A 16,581-nucleotide genomic window follows, 5' to 3' on the forward strand; every position below is an offset into this window, starting at 1 on the left:
CTATTTGTAGGCATGTATCATTAACAAATCAAAGGTGAATACATTTACTTCCTTCACTGGATATAAGGGAACAACAGTTGTATGATTAAATGTACATGATGATTCGGTTGCCTATTGCATTCATAGTTTACAATGTACCTAACTGATGCAAGAAATTTCTATACAAAAATATAAAATTTCATTGAATAGAGATAAATGAATAAAATTATTGAAGAACCAGTGACTTATGCTTTATCATAAAATTGTTTAAAGTTAGTTATCAAATGATTAAATTATTAGGTTGAGTGTAGGCATAATTTTTTTGCAATATTTTTTGTTTGTTTGTTGGTTTGTTTTTTGGTATTTCAAGACAGGATTTCTCTGTAGAGCCCTGGCTGTCCTGGAACTCACTCTGTAGACCAGGCTGGCCTTGAACTCTAACTCAGAAATACACCTGCCTCTGCTTCCCAAGTGCTGGGATTAAAGGCGTGTGCCCCCACCGCCTGGCCAACAACCTACCTTTAATAAGGGTTCAGCCTCTTCTCTAGCCCACCACCCAGCAGAAAGAGAACTTTTATTAGGATATGGCGGGAGTGGACCTGTTCAGCAATAGTTATCTGGGGGTGAGCTTAATCTCCTTGGGCAGCAGTTCAGTCCCCTTAGCAACCACCAAATACAATGCAGCAGCAGCAGACCAGTCCTCTAGGCAGGCAGACCCCAGGCATGAAGCAGCAGCTGCAATCCAATCCTCTCAGCAAGCAGACGCCAGGCAGCCGCAGTTCAATCCTGAAGAAGCCTTCCAGGCTCGCCAAGCCTGAGGCGAGGCCACAGAAGCAGCAAGATGCTGCAGGAACTGTCTGAGCAGTTCTTGGGTGAATTTCTCTCAACGTCGAAGTTATCACAAGTTGAGCTCAACAACCAACGCTATGTAAGGAGAACTAATACATGCAAATCTTTAGTGAAGAATAGCAAGGCGGAGAAAACCAAACCAATGCTCTGTGCTCATCTCCCACTGTCCCTGGGGATATTTATACTCCTTCATCAAGCGCCCTTTCATGTGTCTGCTCTATCCAAAAATCCTTTCGCCTGGGTCTGCTTCAGGAAAACAGTCTTTCACGTGTTTGCTTTAGCAAGACATCCTTTCATCTGTGTGCCCCAGCAAAACATCATTTGATATAACTAACTTTCCGAAGAAACTAGAAGTTTCCACTTTAGTTGATGAGAGCAGTTCAAATGGAAGAACAAACTGTTACCTCTGAAACACTGATCATTTGACTTTTGGGGACAATTTAAATACAACTCTTCAAAATTAACACAACTATGGTTTATATTTATGGTTTATAATATGACCGTAATATCTGGGGTGTTTTAGGTAGTTATTTATTTATTTATTTATTTATTTATTTATTTTTGTTAAGAGAGAGAAAGAACATGAAGTTGGGAGGATGGGAGTTAGGAAGCATCTGGCAGAAGCTGGGGAAGAGGAAAGAAAGGCTGTTATCAAAATATGTTGCATGGAATCACAAAAAGTAAATAAAATAAAATAAAAAAAGGCACTGTGTGCCTTTTTTTCAATTTTTAATTTTTTAAATTAAAATATAGTTGCACCAGCTTTTCCTTCCTCCTCTGGCCTCCAGTATCTTCCGTATACCCTAGCTTCCTCTTGAATCCATGTCTTCTTATTCTTTAATTATTATTGTTACATGCTGTATGTGCCCCTTAATTAAGTCTCCTAGGTAAAATATAGGCTGACTAGTTAACATTGAGCATCTGGTAAACAATAAAGAAATTTCTGTTGTAAGTACATCTGACACTGTGGCATCTGCAGGCATATGTACACACATAATTTGTTAATAAAACAAAAATTTAAAAGGAGGCCTTATGCTGATAAAATCTGGACAGTAGAGACGATGCCCACAGATTTCATATGGAAATGAGTGTTTTGTAGAGAACTGGATCGGAGCCCACTCATGCTATACTCCGTAAATTATTTCTCTATAGTTTGTCTATGCTCTGACACTTTGAATAAAACTAAACTTAAAAATGATGGATTGATTTGATAGATAAAATCTGAAGACAGTATGGTTTTCAGACTATGACATCCATGTTGCTGGCTGCATTTTTATTTATTTTTTTCAGATTTATAGTGAAAATCAGGAACAAGAATCAAACAAAGTAAACAAAAGCCTTGGAAATCTAGAGAAGTTTTTTTTTTTTTTAATGAGCAAGTACTTTGTGTCATGCTCATAGGAAAACTGATATGAACATAGCTTAGGTATTGGCATTACCCAGCCAATTGCAGGGTTAAGGGTACAAAAGTTTTAGTTCATTTGAAGGTTTTTGATGGTTTTCTTTGACAAGACAGTCCAAACGTACCCCCGGCGAAGTTTTCTTGAGATTAAGTCTTCAGGCACTCAGAGATCCCTGCAGCCACGGTCCAAGAGTGTGTGGCTACTGCAGAACCTTGGCACCATGCATTTGATGCTGGTTTTAGATTCATGCAGAACACAAGAGTTACAGCTTCCATCCAGATTTCCAAGGAATGCTGGGAAATCACAGTCAGCTGCAGTTTCTGAACCTCTGCAATGCAGCTCATACAAAAATCATGTAGAGCTGGAGAGATGGCTCAGTGTGGCTAAGAACACTGGCTCTTCTTTCAGAGGAACTGGGTTCCAGTCCCAGCACACGGATGTCAGCTCCTAACTGCCTATTTCTCCAGTTTCAAGAGATCCAATGCCTTCTTCTGGACACTGCAGGCACTACTTAAACATGAAACACCAAAATACATACGGGCAGAATACCCATACACATAAAAATAAAAATGAATAAACATATATACATATAAAGTAATATAGTCTTGTCATCATAACTTAATCTAATATACAACAATTAGTTGCTTCACAAAGCCCTCACCTCTAAATACCATTAACATATGAATTTAGGGATTAAAATATTAACCTTTGAACCCTGAAGGACATTTGCATTTAAACAGTAGCACAACATAAATAATCATTATCCTATTTTGATGTATAGGTGAATAAATGCCTTTAATAGATATAGCTATATGAATATATAGAAAGTGTTTTTAGACTGCTAATGATGTGAACTCTGTCTCTCTCTCCCTGTCTCTCCAGCTCTCTCTCTCTCTCTTACTCTCTCTGTTAATACAGAGTGTCACGTAGCCAGGCTGGTCTTGAACTCCCTAAGCAGAAAAGGATGACCTTGAACTCTCGATTGCCCTGCTTCCTCGTGTGTGTCACCCTGCCTGGCTCAGGAATTTTGATTTCTAAGTTAGGGAGCACCAGTGGTCCACATCATCACTTTTCTTTTATGTGATGAATGTGCACTGTGTTGATCACTAAGAAGGAAATTGTGTGGGGCTTGACACGTCCTTAGTCTGTATTCAAGATGGTTGTGGCAATTTCCTGCAACAGGGTAGAGCTGAAGTGCTTCCTCACAGGCTCCCCACCGGACCAGTGATCATCTTTGTGGGGATGACCGCCAACCCATTGCCTTTTCTTTTTATTTCCAGGAGGTACCGTAAATAAGCCAAAGGGAACACAGGAAGAGGTCTAAGATTGACTGACTCCTGGCCTTTTCCTAGTGAGGGTGATATTTTTCTGCAAATGGCTGTAAACAGGAGGCTTTTATCAGTGAGACTTAAGGAAATCAACTGAGGGTTGAAGCTGAGCCAGAAAAGCCTTGGCCTCCGGTAATCTGATGCAGCAATCGGATATTGTTTGTTTGAATAAATTTTAAAAAAAATAAGTTGCTTTCCAATACAGACAAATTAACCTTTAGGGTCTTCCCTCATGTTTATCAGTATTAATTGGTGTTCTTCCTTAAAACTCAATGCCGCAGTGTCGGTTTCTGAAACCTGGACAATTCGCAGATCAGTAAACAAATGAAACCATCTCTTCCAGCAGCCACAGAACTTCTTAATGAAGCTCAAGAGACTGGCAGTCCCATCCCTTTGTCTCTTAAGACCCCTAAGGAATTCTCCAAAGGGAAGATCCCCAGGAGATGGAGTGAAGAGATTCACTAGTTAATGGAGAATCTATCAAAGCTCCTGAAATTTGCAACCTAAGAGACCGTATTTCTTTTTTCTTCTACTGTAAGGTCAAAGAATTCAACTTTCCACATTAGTGGGGACATCAGTGATTTATTTTTTCCTTTTGATAGCAGAGAGCTAAATTTTCTTCATTTTATTAGTCTTATCCTCCACTGGGTTAGCTAACCCAATGGACCACTGGTGCTCCCTAACTTAGAAATCAAATACCTCCTGGATATGGGTTTTGTCCGCTTATGTCTGTTTTCAGATTCAGCTGGTTCCAGAACGTTGTAAAGATTTCTTCTAGAATGCACCTCCTTCTGGTTCCCATTGCTAAGGTCAGACACAGTGATAAATGAGAATGAAATAGCAAGTGTGTTTTTCAAACGTTGGCTATTTTCCCTCTACAGTTTTCAGTATGTGGTTTCTTCTCTAGACTCTCCTGTCTGTTAGCATCATATCTTATCACGCCCCTTTGTTGTGATAATAGACTGAAGAACATGAAATCTAATGGTGGCATGAAAAGTAGTCATCTGTATGTGAAATACTCTCATATCGGAAGACATAGAAAGTGGAGTGATTTGGGAGGAGATAATTAGCAAGGAATTAGATATCGAGACAGTATAAAGTAATGTTTTCCAACTATTAAAGACAAAAAATGGAATTGATGCTAATAATGGAACAGTGTACACCTCTGGAAATTAAAGGAATGAGATGGCTGTTCTGTTACCAGAAGCATTCAAGACATACCCTCCAGTGGAAGAAGGTAGACAAGAATTGTTATGTATAGTCTAATTATGCTGTGTAAATTGAAATGGTATAGAACTATGTAAGGTTATACAAAAGTAAAATCCCAGAGAGAAATAAACAAGTGGAAAGGAAGAAACCAGGGAAGGAAGGAAAAACAGAAGAAAGGAAGGAAGGAAAAATGAAGGGAGGAAGGGAGGGAGGAAGAGAGGAAGGGAGGGAGAGAGGAAAGAAGGAAGGAAGGAAGGAATAATCATGATTACTTACAGACCGCACTATAGAGAGGAGAAAGCTAACTTTTCCGTTTACACATCCCTACAACTTGGGAACATTTGTAATTTAAAAGTGTAGTCTTATTTTTCTCAACACACATAGTCCTTTCTTTTTAAAGAGGGCTACCAACGTATAAGATAACACGTTTCTAATCATTGGAGGCACTGAAGCAGAATTTGGGGGAAGAATGCCGGGCTTCGAAACTTACCTTCTAACTCTAGGGTCCAATGACTCAGTCATATTTGATAGACTCAAATCCTCCAAATACATTTTTCTTTCTTAAAATTCTGGCTTCCAGTAGGGAAGTCTTGGTGGCTGAAATGAGTGGGATTAGCTGCTTGCTCAGAATTGGACTTTCAGTCTAGGAAGTTATTTCTGTAGAAGAATTTCTTTAAAAAATTTTAGGAGCTGGGGGCAAGATTTTCCTCACCCCCCAAAAAAAATTGGAACAGAAATTTACATAAAATGTTGCTTCTTTGATGGTTAGGACAGCACAGAAGGAAGCTGGGATGCTGCATTGACTGTTGTGATCCAGCTGTCCCTGTGTTCGCTCATCTGTTCCTTCCATTCTGAGGAGCCATCATTGTCCTGATTGGGAAGAATTAAGGAAACCCAGGAATTCATATGTTCCACGTGGTCTTTCTAGGATCCAGTTTATTTTGACTTCCCAGTTGCAATTTTTTTTTTCTTTTTTACCTTGCCTAAAAACGTATGATGTGTCCTGGTTATACAAGAACAGTTAAGGGCTAGTTCATTCAATCAAAGAAAACAAATATATATTTGGGGTTTTTTTATATCTCTATATTATAAAACTGTTTTGCATTGTTTCTCAAAATCTTCAGTTAGGAAATTCTAAACTTTTCTTCCTTCAGCTCCTTGTATCCCCCTGAACAACAAAGATATCTAGCTCATTGTAAGGCTTTTTTTTAAAAATTATTATTTAATTCTAGTTTTTAAGTGTGGTCTTAAGCATCTTCATCACTTTTTGGTGGTTCTTTAACACCTGAAATGAACATCTTTCTGCTTCAGTCTCCTCCATCACTGCTCAGGAAGTTATCTTTACTAATTACAGACTTCAACAACTGATGACACCTCCCTCTGGCTTCCTGCTCAAAGACTCTAACCCACTCAGGCATTGTGCCTTCAACTGTTTCTTCTCTGAGGTAAGTTCACTCACATGTTCCCATCTTTCTTCGTTGGGGCCCTCTGCCATCAAATGATATATTTTGACTGGGAAGAAATATTTAGCAATTTCAGTTTTAGATTTCATTTTTTTTATTTTTTTATCTTTTTTTATTAGATATTTTCTTTATTTACATTTCAAATGATATCCCCTTTCCCAGTTCCTCCCCCCACATACACTTCATATCCCATTCCCTCTCCCCCTGCTTGGGAACTGGAGTCTTGAACCCAAGTCCTGCTGAATTACAATGCCATGGTGACTAGTTCAGGGTTTTTATTGAAATTTCAAGAAGGCCATCCTTAGGAATAAAGACTATGCTCAAGAGTAAAGAAGACAACCAAATCTGTGAAGGCTCGATGCCCCAGTGTAGGGGAATGCCAAGGCGGGGAGGTGGGAGCGGGTGGGTGGGTGGAAGAATACCCTTAGTTTTAGATTTCTAAAGGAATAACTAAGTATAAGTCTGAATTATATAGAGATCATTAAAAAGGCAATGTTGGAGATTTTGAGTGGATTTTCTTCATTTTGATGTTATTTGTTATTTAATGTTTACTTCCCTTTTGTAAAAAAATATTTTTATTTTAATTTTTAAATCCAAATTTAATTACATCATTTCCTCCCTTTCCCTTTCCTCTTCCAAAACCTCTCCATGGCTCCCTAGTTTTAACTTTCAAATTCATGGCCTCTTTTTCCCCCCCATCAGTTAACATTGTTACACATACATGTACTAATGCTGCTGAGCCTGTTTAGTGTTCCATGTGTATATATACTTTACTTCTTCATTTTCATTCTTTTTTGTTTGTAAATTATAGTCTGTGATCTTCCTGTCCGTCACATTTTCTATATTTGCTCTCTTTAGCTATGAACTGACTACATGGTTTCCATCAGATGCATAGATAATAATTATTTAATTATCAATTAATTATTAATTCACATTGTTTCTGGCCTTGGTTGTCATAATTAAAATAATTACTAGTTCCTTGTACATATATTTGACACACATATATGACAGTTTCCTAAAAATACATAATCAGAGATGGAAATATTAATTCAAGGAAAATTTGTATAGGTTATCACTAATCTGCTAATATTTCCTCAGCTTTTTAGGTTCTAAATTTTTTCTGATTTTCCAAATTAGTTCTGGGTTTTCCATTTCTTCACAATGTAATTTCATTCCTAGAAAAAAGAGGAAAATATGTATTTTTTCCAATGAAAATGAGAAATTATCATATTTCTCATATATGTTGTTGTGGTCATTGATACTTCCTGGGTAGTTGTAATATAGAACAAATCACCCTAGTTTTAGAAGGAAATGATTACATGAATTTGAGCAAATTACATAGACTTTGATGTCATAATTTTCTTACTGCAAGATGGGAGTACAAATAAACTAATATATAGGGTGTTATAATGTTGAATAACATGGAAAATTAAAATGTTACAAGGGACTGCTTATCATTACTCAATTATTTTTGAACATAAGCAACTTTTGATCCTAAATTACCCCTCAGTGAGAGAAGTTAACATATTGGTTTCCTCCACAGCTATGTAATGTATAATTGTGAAGAAATTAGAAAAGATAGCTTACTCTAGTGAGACCAGCTACCTGTGAAATTTATATGTAACCAGAAGCTGGCAACAGCATGGAGATGCACACAATCCAGGAAAATAAGTTGCTGGGCAACAAGGAGCTTGATTGACAGGTTACATCTAGTACTGAGAAGAGTTTCTGAGGAAAAGAGGCATCTGTCAATATTGAAGAAAGAAGGGCAATATTCTTTGTTTTAGAAATGTAATAGGGGACAGTCAGGCTTGCAAATGCTGAATGATCTGTGGAAATGTGTTCACGAAGCAGACAAGTGCATGAGAGAGCGCAAACACTTGTAAGGTGGTGGGGCAGCCTGCATTCCTTTTTACAACAACACCGAAGTGCAGCCCTTTATGAAGACAATAAAAAATAATCAGTTTTGAACAAATTCTAGGTAACAAGTTTTGAAACTATGCTCTAAGTGAAAATGCCTTCCAGATTTAGTTATGGCTTGTCTGTTTCTCTTGACTACTTCCCTCTCCTACTTAAAGTCCACCTTACCAGGAAATCTGTTCCACATTTTACACATACACTTTTAGGCTTTAAATCATTTCCTGATCACATCTCTCTTTGACTACTAGATGGACAGCTGTCCTTGCTAACTCTGTATCTACCCAGAGATGGAACCATTGCCAATTCGTCTTCACCATCACATGCTTCAAGTGGGCACTAATGTATTCTAACTGATTGACTCAAACCTGCCATTCCTGTCTGGAAGATGATGAGAAGAAACCACACAGTGGTAAGTGAGTTTGTTTTCCAAGGTTTCTCCAGCTTTCAGGAATACAAGTTTACTCTCTTTATGGTATTTCTGGCCTTGTACCTGCTGACCTTGACTGGCAATGTCATTATTATGATGATTATCGGTATTGATCGTCACCTTCATACGCCCATGTACTTCTTTCTTTGTATGCTTTCCACTTCAGAGACAGTGTACACATTGGTCATTGTACCAAGGATGCTCGCCAGCCTTGTGGGTTCAAGTCAATCCATTTCTTTGGCTGGCTGTGCTACACAGATGTTCTTTTTTATCACTCTGGCCATTAACAACTGCTTTCTGCTTACAGCGATGGGATATGACCGCTATGTAGCTATCTGCAACCCCTTGAGGTACACGGTTATCATGAACAAGAGGGTGTGCGCCCAGCTAGTATGGGGATCCTGCAGCATTGGGCTGCTTGTGGCCATAATTCAAATTGCATCTGTGTTCAGGGCACCTTTCTGTGACAGAGAAGTAGCCCACTATTTCTGTGACATCCGCCCAGTTATGAAACTGTCCTGTGCTGATACTACTCTGCATGATATCATTAACTTTATCATCAGCTCACTGGTTATTGTGGTACCCATGGGCCTGGTTTTCATCTCTTACATTCTCATCATCTCCACCATCCTCAAGATTGCCTCTGCTGAGGGACGGAAGAAGGCCTTTGCAACCTGTGCCTCTCACCTCACAGTGGTCATCATCCACTATGGCTGTGCCTCCATTGCCTACCTCAAGCCCAAATCAGAGAACACCAGGGATCAGGACCAGCTGATCTCAGTAACCTACACTGTGTTTACTCCTCTCCTTAACCCTGTGGTATATACCTTGAGAAACAAAGAAGTCAAGGATGCCATTTACCGTGCTATTGGGAAAAAACCTCTTGCCTAGGATACCTGGCAGTTTGGCATACAGTGAATTCCCTTTGTTTACCTGCAGTTTCAATTAGTCATAGTCAATTCTGATCTGAAAATATAAATAGAATATTTCTTTTTGAGACATTTTTAATTAATTAATTAACTTATTTATTTATTTAATGTATGAGTACTCTTGGAACATGAATCATCCCTTCCTTCACTGCATCCATATTGTGCATGTTACCCACTGATACTGTATTGTATCAGTATCTTGTGAACAAAATGCAGACAACACTCACCTAACATTTTATTACCATATATTGTTATAATTGTCCTATTGTATCATTATAGCATTTTGTCTTTTCATGTGTGTATGTATGTGTGTGCTATTCATGTGTGTGTATGCATGTTTGAATGTATGTGAATATATGTGAGCATATTCATACATGTGTTTGTGTCTGTGTAAGGTCATGAAGTTGATATTAGGAATTTTCCTTGGTCACTCTTCTACTTTATTTTTTTAAGGTGGCATCTCTCCACTAAGCTCAGAGCTTATGAATACAACAAGTCTCTTTAGCCAGATTTGCTCTGGTTGTTCCAGATGTCCACCACCTGAAGATGGAATTTCAGGTGGGCTGCACCATCTCCTCCTGACCTTCACAGGGGTCCTGGGGATTGCTACCCCAGTCCTGACACATGTATAACAAGTGCTTGATCCACTGAGAATTTTCATATCATCAGCTATTGTGCTAATCTATCTGCATGCTTAATTTATAAATCAAAATGTACCATGAACACGCGTAAGTTGGAGAAACAGTTTATATAAGGTTTAGAGCTTATCTACTTCAATTTTAGGTACCCATGGAAGGTCATGAAACATATCCCTTATGGATAAGGGAACAATACTGTGTAGTCAGTCATAGTCTGGATGCTCTTTTTCTATTGAAAACTATTTTTGTAATATATAATCTGATCATACCTGCTCCCTCTCACAACCCCTCCAAGGTCATCTGCACTTCCTCACCCACCAAGCTCTACCTTCTCTTCTCTCTCTTTAAACAAACACAAAGTTAAAACAGACAAATGAGAAAACAAGAAACATGTACACACATACACACACACATACACACACACACACACACACACACACACACATACACACACACTTCCCAAAACACAAGAACAGAAACCAAAATATAAAAGTAAAAGGTTTGGGTAGTTTTTGAAAGTTCAAAAAAAATTTTTTCCCTATCATCCCTCTTATCCTCAGAGGAAATTGCAAAATATGATGGTAAGGTTACATTAAAGAATGACTCAAATACACTAAAGGTTGGCTCTTGCTTTTATTTTGTATTTATTTTCTTTTAACTAAAACTTAAAATCTTTTTGTAGTGTGAGAGACTGGGCCCTGTGTCTAGCACATGCTAGGTAAATGCTGTCCCACTCAGCTCCACTCCCTCCTTCTTGCGTTTATCTTGATTCTGCCATATTTTTTATTGGTCTCCCAGGTTACCACTAGAGTGATGACCAGATGTAGCTCAGAATGGAGAAATGGAAAGGAATCATAAGCCATGGTGGAATTTATTATTATCCCTTCATTGATGGCAGAAAAGTGGGTTATATGGTGCCTATTTGAATGTGGGGCTGAAAGATCACCATAAATGCCAGACCAATATTGAGTGTGAGCCTCTAAGAGGACACAGCTGATGTCCAGTCCTGCTAGAAACAGTCAGAGATCCTTCTCCTACCTAGCACCACTTTCTTCTTTGGGAAGTGATGGGAAGACAGATTGCCCCACAGAAATATTATCACATATAAACATTCTCACATGCCTTGGAGATCTGTAAAAATTTTTCTTCAATTTTTCTGAGTCTCATTAGAACCAGTCCATGAGTGAGTCTGGATCGCCAGTGTGTTCAATGGTATAAAACAACATAGCCACATTCAGCTCAGAACTTCACCACATGTTCTGAGGAGTAACACTGGGATGTCTGAAGAAAGGTGGTTCTGAAATAAAAGGTGTTAATGCTATGCTTCAATTCCTTCCTGATGATGCTAAAGTGAGAATTAGCCCATGATTTTTATTCTTGTCTTTGTAGAACATAATCCAGTACTCATATTTTGTCTTTATCCTCTTCTTTGCTACACTGACAGTCTTATTTTGTGTGAATCATTAGGTGTTTACTTTAAACCATTGATTCTTAACATTTGAGTCATGGTCTCTTTGAGGTCGAATGACAGGAGTTGCCTATTGGATAGCCTGCATATAAGATACTTACATTATGACTTCTGACAGTAGCGATGTTACAGTTATGAAGTAGCAAGGAAAACATTTTATAGTTGGGGAATCACTGCAACATGAGGAACTGTTGTATTAAAGGGTCCCAGCATTGTGAAGGTTGAGGACTTTAACTTTGAACATCTTTCTACACAAGAATCTGAGGGTTTCCTAACCCCTCTGCTAGTGTCCTTTAAATGGGAAGGTTAGTTTCATGTATGAGAAAGACTGAAGGGAATTATCTAGCCTGGTGAAGAGTCTGAATGAGTGAAGTGTCTTGTGATCCATTTGAGGTTGAAGAAAAAAAAAAAAGTCAGTCTCTCCTTTTCAAGAATCCTACTGAAAATGCATGGGAAGCACACTTCAGCTTAAGCCTGAGGCCCCTGTGTCTCTAGTGATAGTGTGAGAGCCAAAGTTATGTTTTAACTTTTAATTACTGTGCCTAAGAGACCCACAAAACAAAAATGCCTCTAACCTGTAAGCCCCTTGCTGAAGGACATGAACTTCCTGAAATGGTGGAGACCACATAGTTTTTGCTTCCCTACACAGGTTTTTTTCTTCCCTTCCTTCCTACCTCCTTCCCTCCCTCCCTCCCTCCCTCCCTCCTTTTCTCCCTCCCTCCCTTTCTCCCTTTTTTCCTTCCTTTCTCTTTTTGACTCAACTACACAGGATGTGTTTGAGCACAGATAGGCAGGGGGTGGGCAGGGAAAAACATCAGGATGTATGCTTGTCCCCTGATTGGATCTGATGGAAAATACCATGGCCTTATGGGTTTGCCTTTATAATTAACCTCGGCAAATGTGGCTCATTGCCATTTGCTAGAAACCTTGGAATGGTCCTGGCCAGAGTCCACCATCCTCGCCAGTATTTAATTGAAGCTTGCTTCAAATTTGGCTCAAAAATTGTGAAGCTGGTCTTTCTCTCCTGATTCTTGGGTTAAGAGTAGGAGGGGCTAGAAGGGACATATATGCTTATCTTAGAACAGCTACTTCCCAGGGAAGCTAAGAGTGAGTGTGAAGGGGGGAGCTCCAGCACAGTTGGTCTTTGTTTTGGGGTTTCCCTAAGCATACCTTTGCAAACACCTTTCATTCTTTTCTGGGTAGGTGAATGGGCATTTTCTCAGCCTAACTCCTGAGAAATCCTCTTTTGAAACTCTCTTTTGAGGTCTGACTCCCTCAGAGAGTCTGTTCCCGAAGGCCTCTCCCCAGCAGTCACATTGTGCTCACAGGTTTCTGAATTTGAGCACACAGAACCACCATAGGATCTCCTCCAGCCACACAGAATCCTACAAAATGGGTGCCCAGTTGTGAGAGGAGCGTGCTTTTCTAGTTCCTACGGTTTGATGCTGTGGACAGGTATGGTACAATACACCCCAATGTTTGCAACCATAAATAACACTTAGCAAAGATTCTCATTTCTCTGCTTTTTAATGCAATGCACAGTATCCTTGAAACAGAACCAAAAGCAGACTTAAATTTCGCAGAGCGATGAGCTTTTAAGCCCACAGTTTGGGCTTTGTCACCACATAGCCATTGTCTTCATGAATAAGAGCTCGCCAGTTTATAAGGTTCCCATTGTTACAGCTGGCAAGTAACTCTTCTGAGGGGACCACATGGTCCCACAAGGAAACATCCCATATCTCCCCAACAAAGGATTGCTTTGCATCAAAATGTCCCCCAAAGGAGTCCTGCTCTTGTCCTATAATGATCTTTGCCTCGCCCCCCACGGTGTATCCCTTTCTCAAGCCTTTCCTCCCCAGTGCCTTGCCATTCAGCCAGAATTCTGCAATCCCAGAGCCAGACTCCCAGTTCACACAGATATGGGCTGGATCAGAAAGATTTGTGGGTGCTTTGAAAATGGCTACCGAATTCCCAACATAGAACATGTATTCTCCTATATGTTCAACAAAGAGAAGAATCTCATTGTCCTTGGTTCTTGTGTTGTAGGAGAAAATGCTGTAAGGGCGGGTCAGGTCTGTGAAGGCCTTCAAACACAGGGTGAAGTTCTGCAGTGGCTTTACCACCTGCGGTATCAGGGACACGTAGGCAGTGGATGATTCTTGAGGGAAAATAAATGCCTTTCCCTTCATGTCTGTGGAGAAAAAAAAAAACAGAAAAATAAACATCCTATCAACTCTGATATTAGATTGGTTCTTTTTGTGGCCCTAGAGCTGCTTCCGGGCAGAGCATGTACAGCACCTTGGAGCCCACAGAGAGTCTCTGAGTGTTTGAACTCAGCAATAGTAAAGAGTTTACAGTGTTAAAGGCAAGCCTGGAAGAGGTGGTCCATGTCTGCAGTCTCAACACTGGAAAGGTGGAGGTCCATGGCTCTCTGCAGTGAGTTCTAGGACAACCTGAGCTTGAGAACCTGTCTCCAACAAACAAACAAAACCAAAACTAACAATGAACAGGTGGATTTGGGTTCAGTTCGCCTGCTACCAAATTCAAGATTCACTTTACCAACTCTACCTCGATCTTCTTTGATACAGCCTCTACATAAAAGAAGTACCTGTGACAGAAAATTAAATGTAACTGAAACGTTGCAATGTATAAAGCCTGAGGTACTGTATATTCTCTCACCACTGACCCAGTCATGTCATTTCATCTAGAGCCCTGTAGCTAGGGTTAACACATCCTGGACATTGTTATGATGGTCCATCAGAATCATGTAAATTACTTGGTCCAGACCATGATAGTTCTGGACCTTGCCTTCACTCTCTCCTGCAGTTCCTATGTTCAATAAAGACCAATTTTTTATGACAGCAACAAGATCAAGGGATTATTTACTACGGATTTATTTTTGTCTTAAGAGCCATGCGAAAAGATGAAACTGTAATCATTATAGAATGATTCTTTCCTGGGTTCAGAAAAGTAAATTTAACAAATGCTGCAGTTTGGAAAATAAACTCGAGAATAATGACAAACTGAATCAGAGGAGACGTGGCCTAGAAATATTATAAAGTCTTGAATTGAGTTAGTTTTACTTCATAGTAGGAAATGGGAAAACAGCATGAATTCTATTTCCTAACATACAAGGGCTTCTTAAGTAATGCTTATACTCTGGACCCCTGGAGAATTGGAATGGAACAGTTCCAGAAAAGAGGGCTAGCTTGAATGTATGAGAGAGGGGCATGCGTGGCAGGTGGGGGCAAGCTAAATTCCTGTCAACACAACAGCGCCCAGAAGATTGGAGTGTAAACCATGTATTTATGCCCCGTGATCAATTATCTCCCTGTTTGTAACCTTGTCAGGATCCAAACTTGAAGCAAAATATCATAGATAGCCTGAAATAGCTTATAACTCTCTGCTGACAATAATGCTGCAGCATAGAGAAATGAGCGTCAAGTTTTCTTACTGGCAGCAGAGAGAAATAAATATATATATATAAAGCTGTCAAAACAGGAAAGTAGCTTCTTTGGTAATAAAAAAGCTAGTTTTATAACAGGCTTCATTCTTCCCTTAATTGACCTTAGCACCATTAAGTATCTCAATTAAGTGTTTAAAAAGAAAGAAAGAGTAAATATTCCCTTTACATATATATGTGTGTGTGCATGTGTGTATAAATGTATATTTGTATTTAGATATAGATGATGCATATGTATATATATTTACATACTTACACACACATATATGTATATATATATATACACAAATATATATATACATATATATATGAAGAATCATCCACTGCCTATGTGCTCCTGATCCTGCAGATGAGGAAGTCACTACAGAACTTTATCCTGAAGGCCTTCATGGACCTCATCTGCCCTTACAGCATCTTTTCCTAGCTTGTTGTTCTCTTAGATGAAAAGTTACAGCGCTCTCATCAGAAAAACAAATCCCATTCTCCTTTCTTGAACTCAGAGACTTCTTTACCCACTAGTATAGTAAAGAATTGCCCTTAATCATCAATATATATGGTAGTTTTTAAAATGTGACTTAACTTAATTCTCTTCCCTTTGGGTAAGGGTTGATTCACTGGCAAGGAGTGGGGCACAATGGAAGGATTTCTAAGATCTGATTATGAAAATGTTGTGGCTTCTGAACTGGACATTTCTTTCAGCTACGTGTGGCAGCTGTTTTGTAGAAAGGGCTTCAATGACAGGAAATAAGGCATGGTCTACAGTCAATAGACAATGAAGAACTCAAGATTCCCTGGCCAGCATCCTGAAATGAATTAACCATAACAAGTAAGCTGGAGAGCAGACCTTCTGCACTGGAACCTTCAGACAACACTACAACCTTGGTTAAAAGACTGCAATTCCATAGAGACCTGTGCTTGGAAACAGGAGCTAGGGCATTATCTGTTTTCTGTTGTAAAGGAGAAACAAGACAGTAAATGGTCACTCCTTCAAGCTGCTAAGTTTGGATCATATATAGAGTAAATAACTTCCACACACCATTCACTCACAGTTTCCTGAGTACCCCAATAGCAAAAGGTGTTGGACTCCCATGTTCTGGATGTGGAAAAATTTTCCAGCTTGGCTCAGGACCTACCTATTTGTGATACACTTCTTGAAAGAATAGAGAGAAACAGCAGGCCCACAATCGGCTTCTCCATTGTGCTCTTCATGGACACTTCCAGTAGTGGGAGACCAGCCACCCTTGTCTCTGTGGAGAAACCTCTGCTGTGTAGCTCTTATATTGCACTCATAGGGACAACACCCTTGTTTTCACAAAAGAAGACAAAGTTATAAAAGGTTAATATTAACTGAACAATACATGATTTTAAAACAAATGTGTTAATCACCTCAAATAATGTAAAAATTCTTGGGTAAACTCTAACTAACCTCACAAATAAAAGACTTGTATGATCAAGAATTGAAGGCACTGAAAGAAACAGAAGATATCAGAAGATGGAAAGATCTT

General features: G+C 39.2%; 2 protein-coding genes across 2 annotated transcripts; one reads left to right on the forward strand and one right to left on the reverse strand.

Annotated features, from left to right (window-relative positions):
* The first annotated feature begins 8,512 nt into the window (after positions 1–8,512).
* Positions 8,513–9,469, forward strand: LOC116071214 (olfactory receptor 10J1-like). The gene has a single exon (XM_031342671.1). It carries the CDS (start codon positions 8,537–8,539, stop codon positions 9,467–9,469), a length of 933 nt encoding a protein of 310 aa, XP_031198531.1. The 5' UTR covers positions 8,513–8,536.
* A 3,658-nt stretch (positions 9,470–13,127) lies between these two features.
* Positions 13,128–16,322, reverse strand: LOC116071221 (mucosal pentraxin-like). Its single transcript, XM_031342681.1, has 2 exons — positions 16,210–16,322; positions 13,128–13,804 (listed from the first exon to the last, which is right to left on the reverse strand). The coding sequence occupies exons 1-2, from the start codon at positions 16,283–16,285 to the stop codon at positions 13,209–13,211; spliced, it is 672 nt and encodes a 223-aa protein (XP_031198541.1). The 5' UTR covers positions 16,286–16,322; the 3' UTR covers positions 13,128–13,208.
* Positions 16,323–16,581: the final 259 nt, after the last annotated feature.

This window comes from Mastomys coucha, unplaced genomic scaffold (genome assembly GCF_008632895.1).
Source record: "Mastomys coucha isolate ucsf_1 unplaced genomic scaffold, UCSF_Mcou_1 pScaffold1, whole genome shotgun sequence".
In the NCBI taxonomy this organism is placed as follows: Eukaryota; Metazoa; Chordata; class Mammalia; order Rodentia; family Muridae; genus Mastomys; species Mastomys coucha.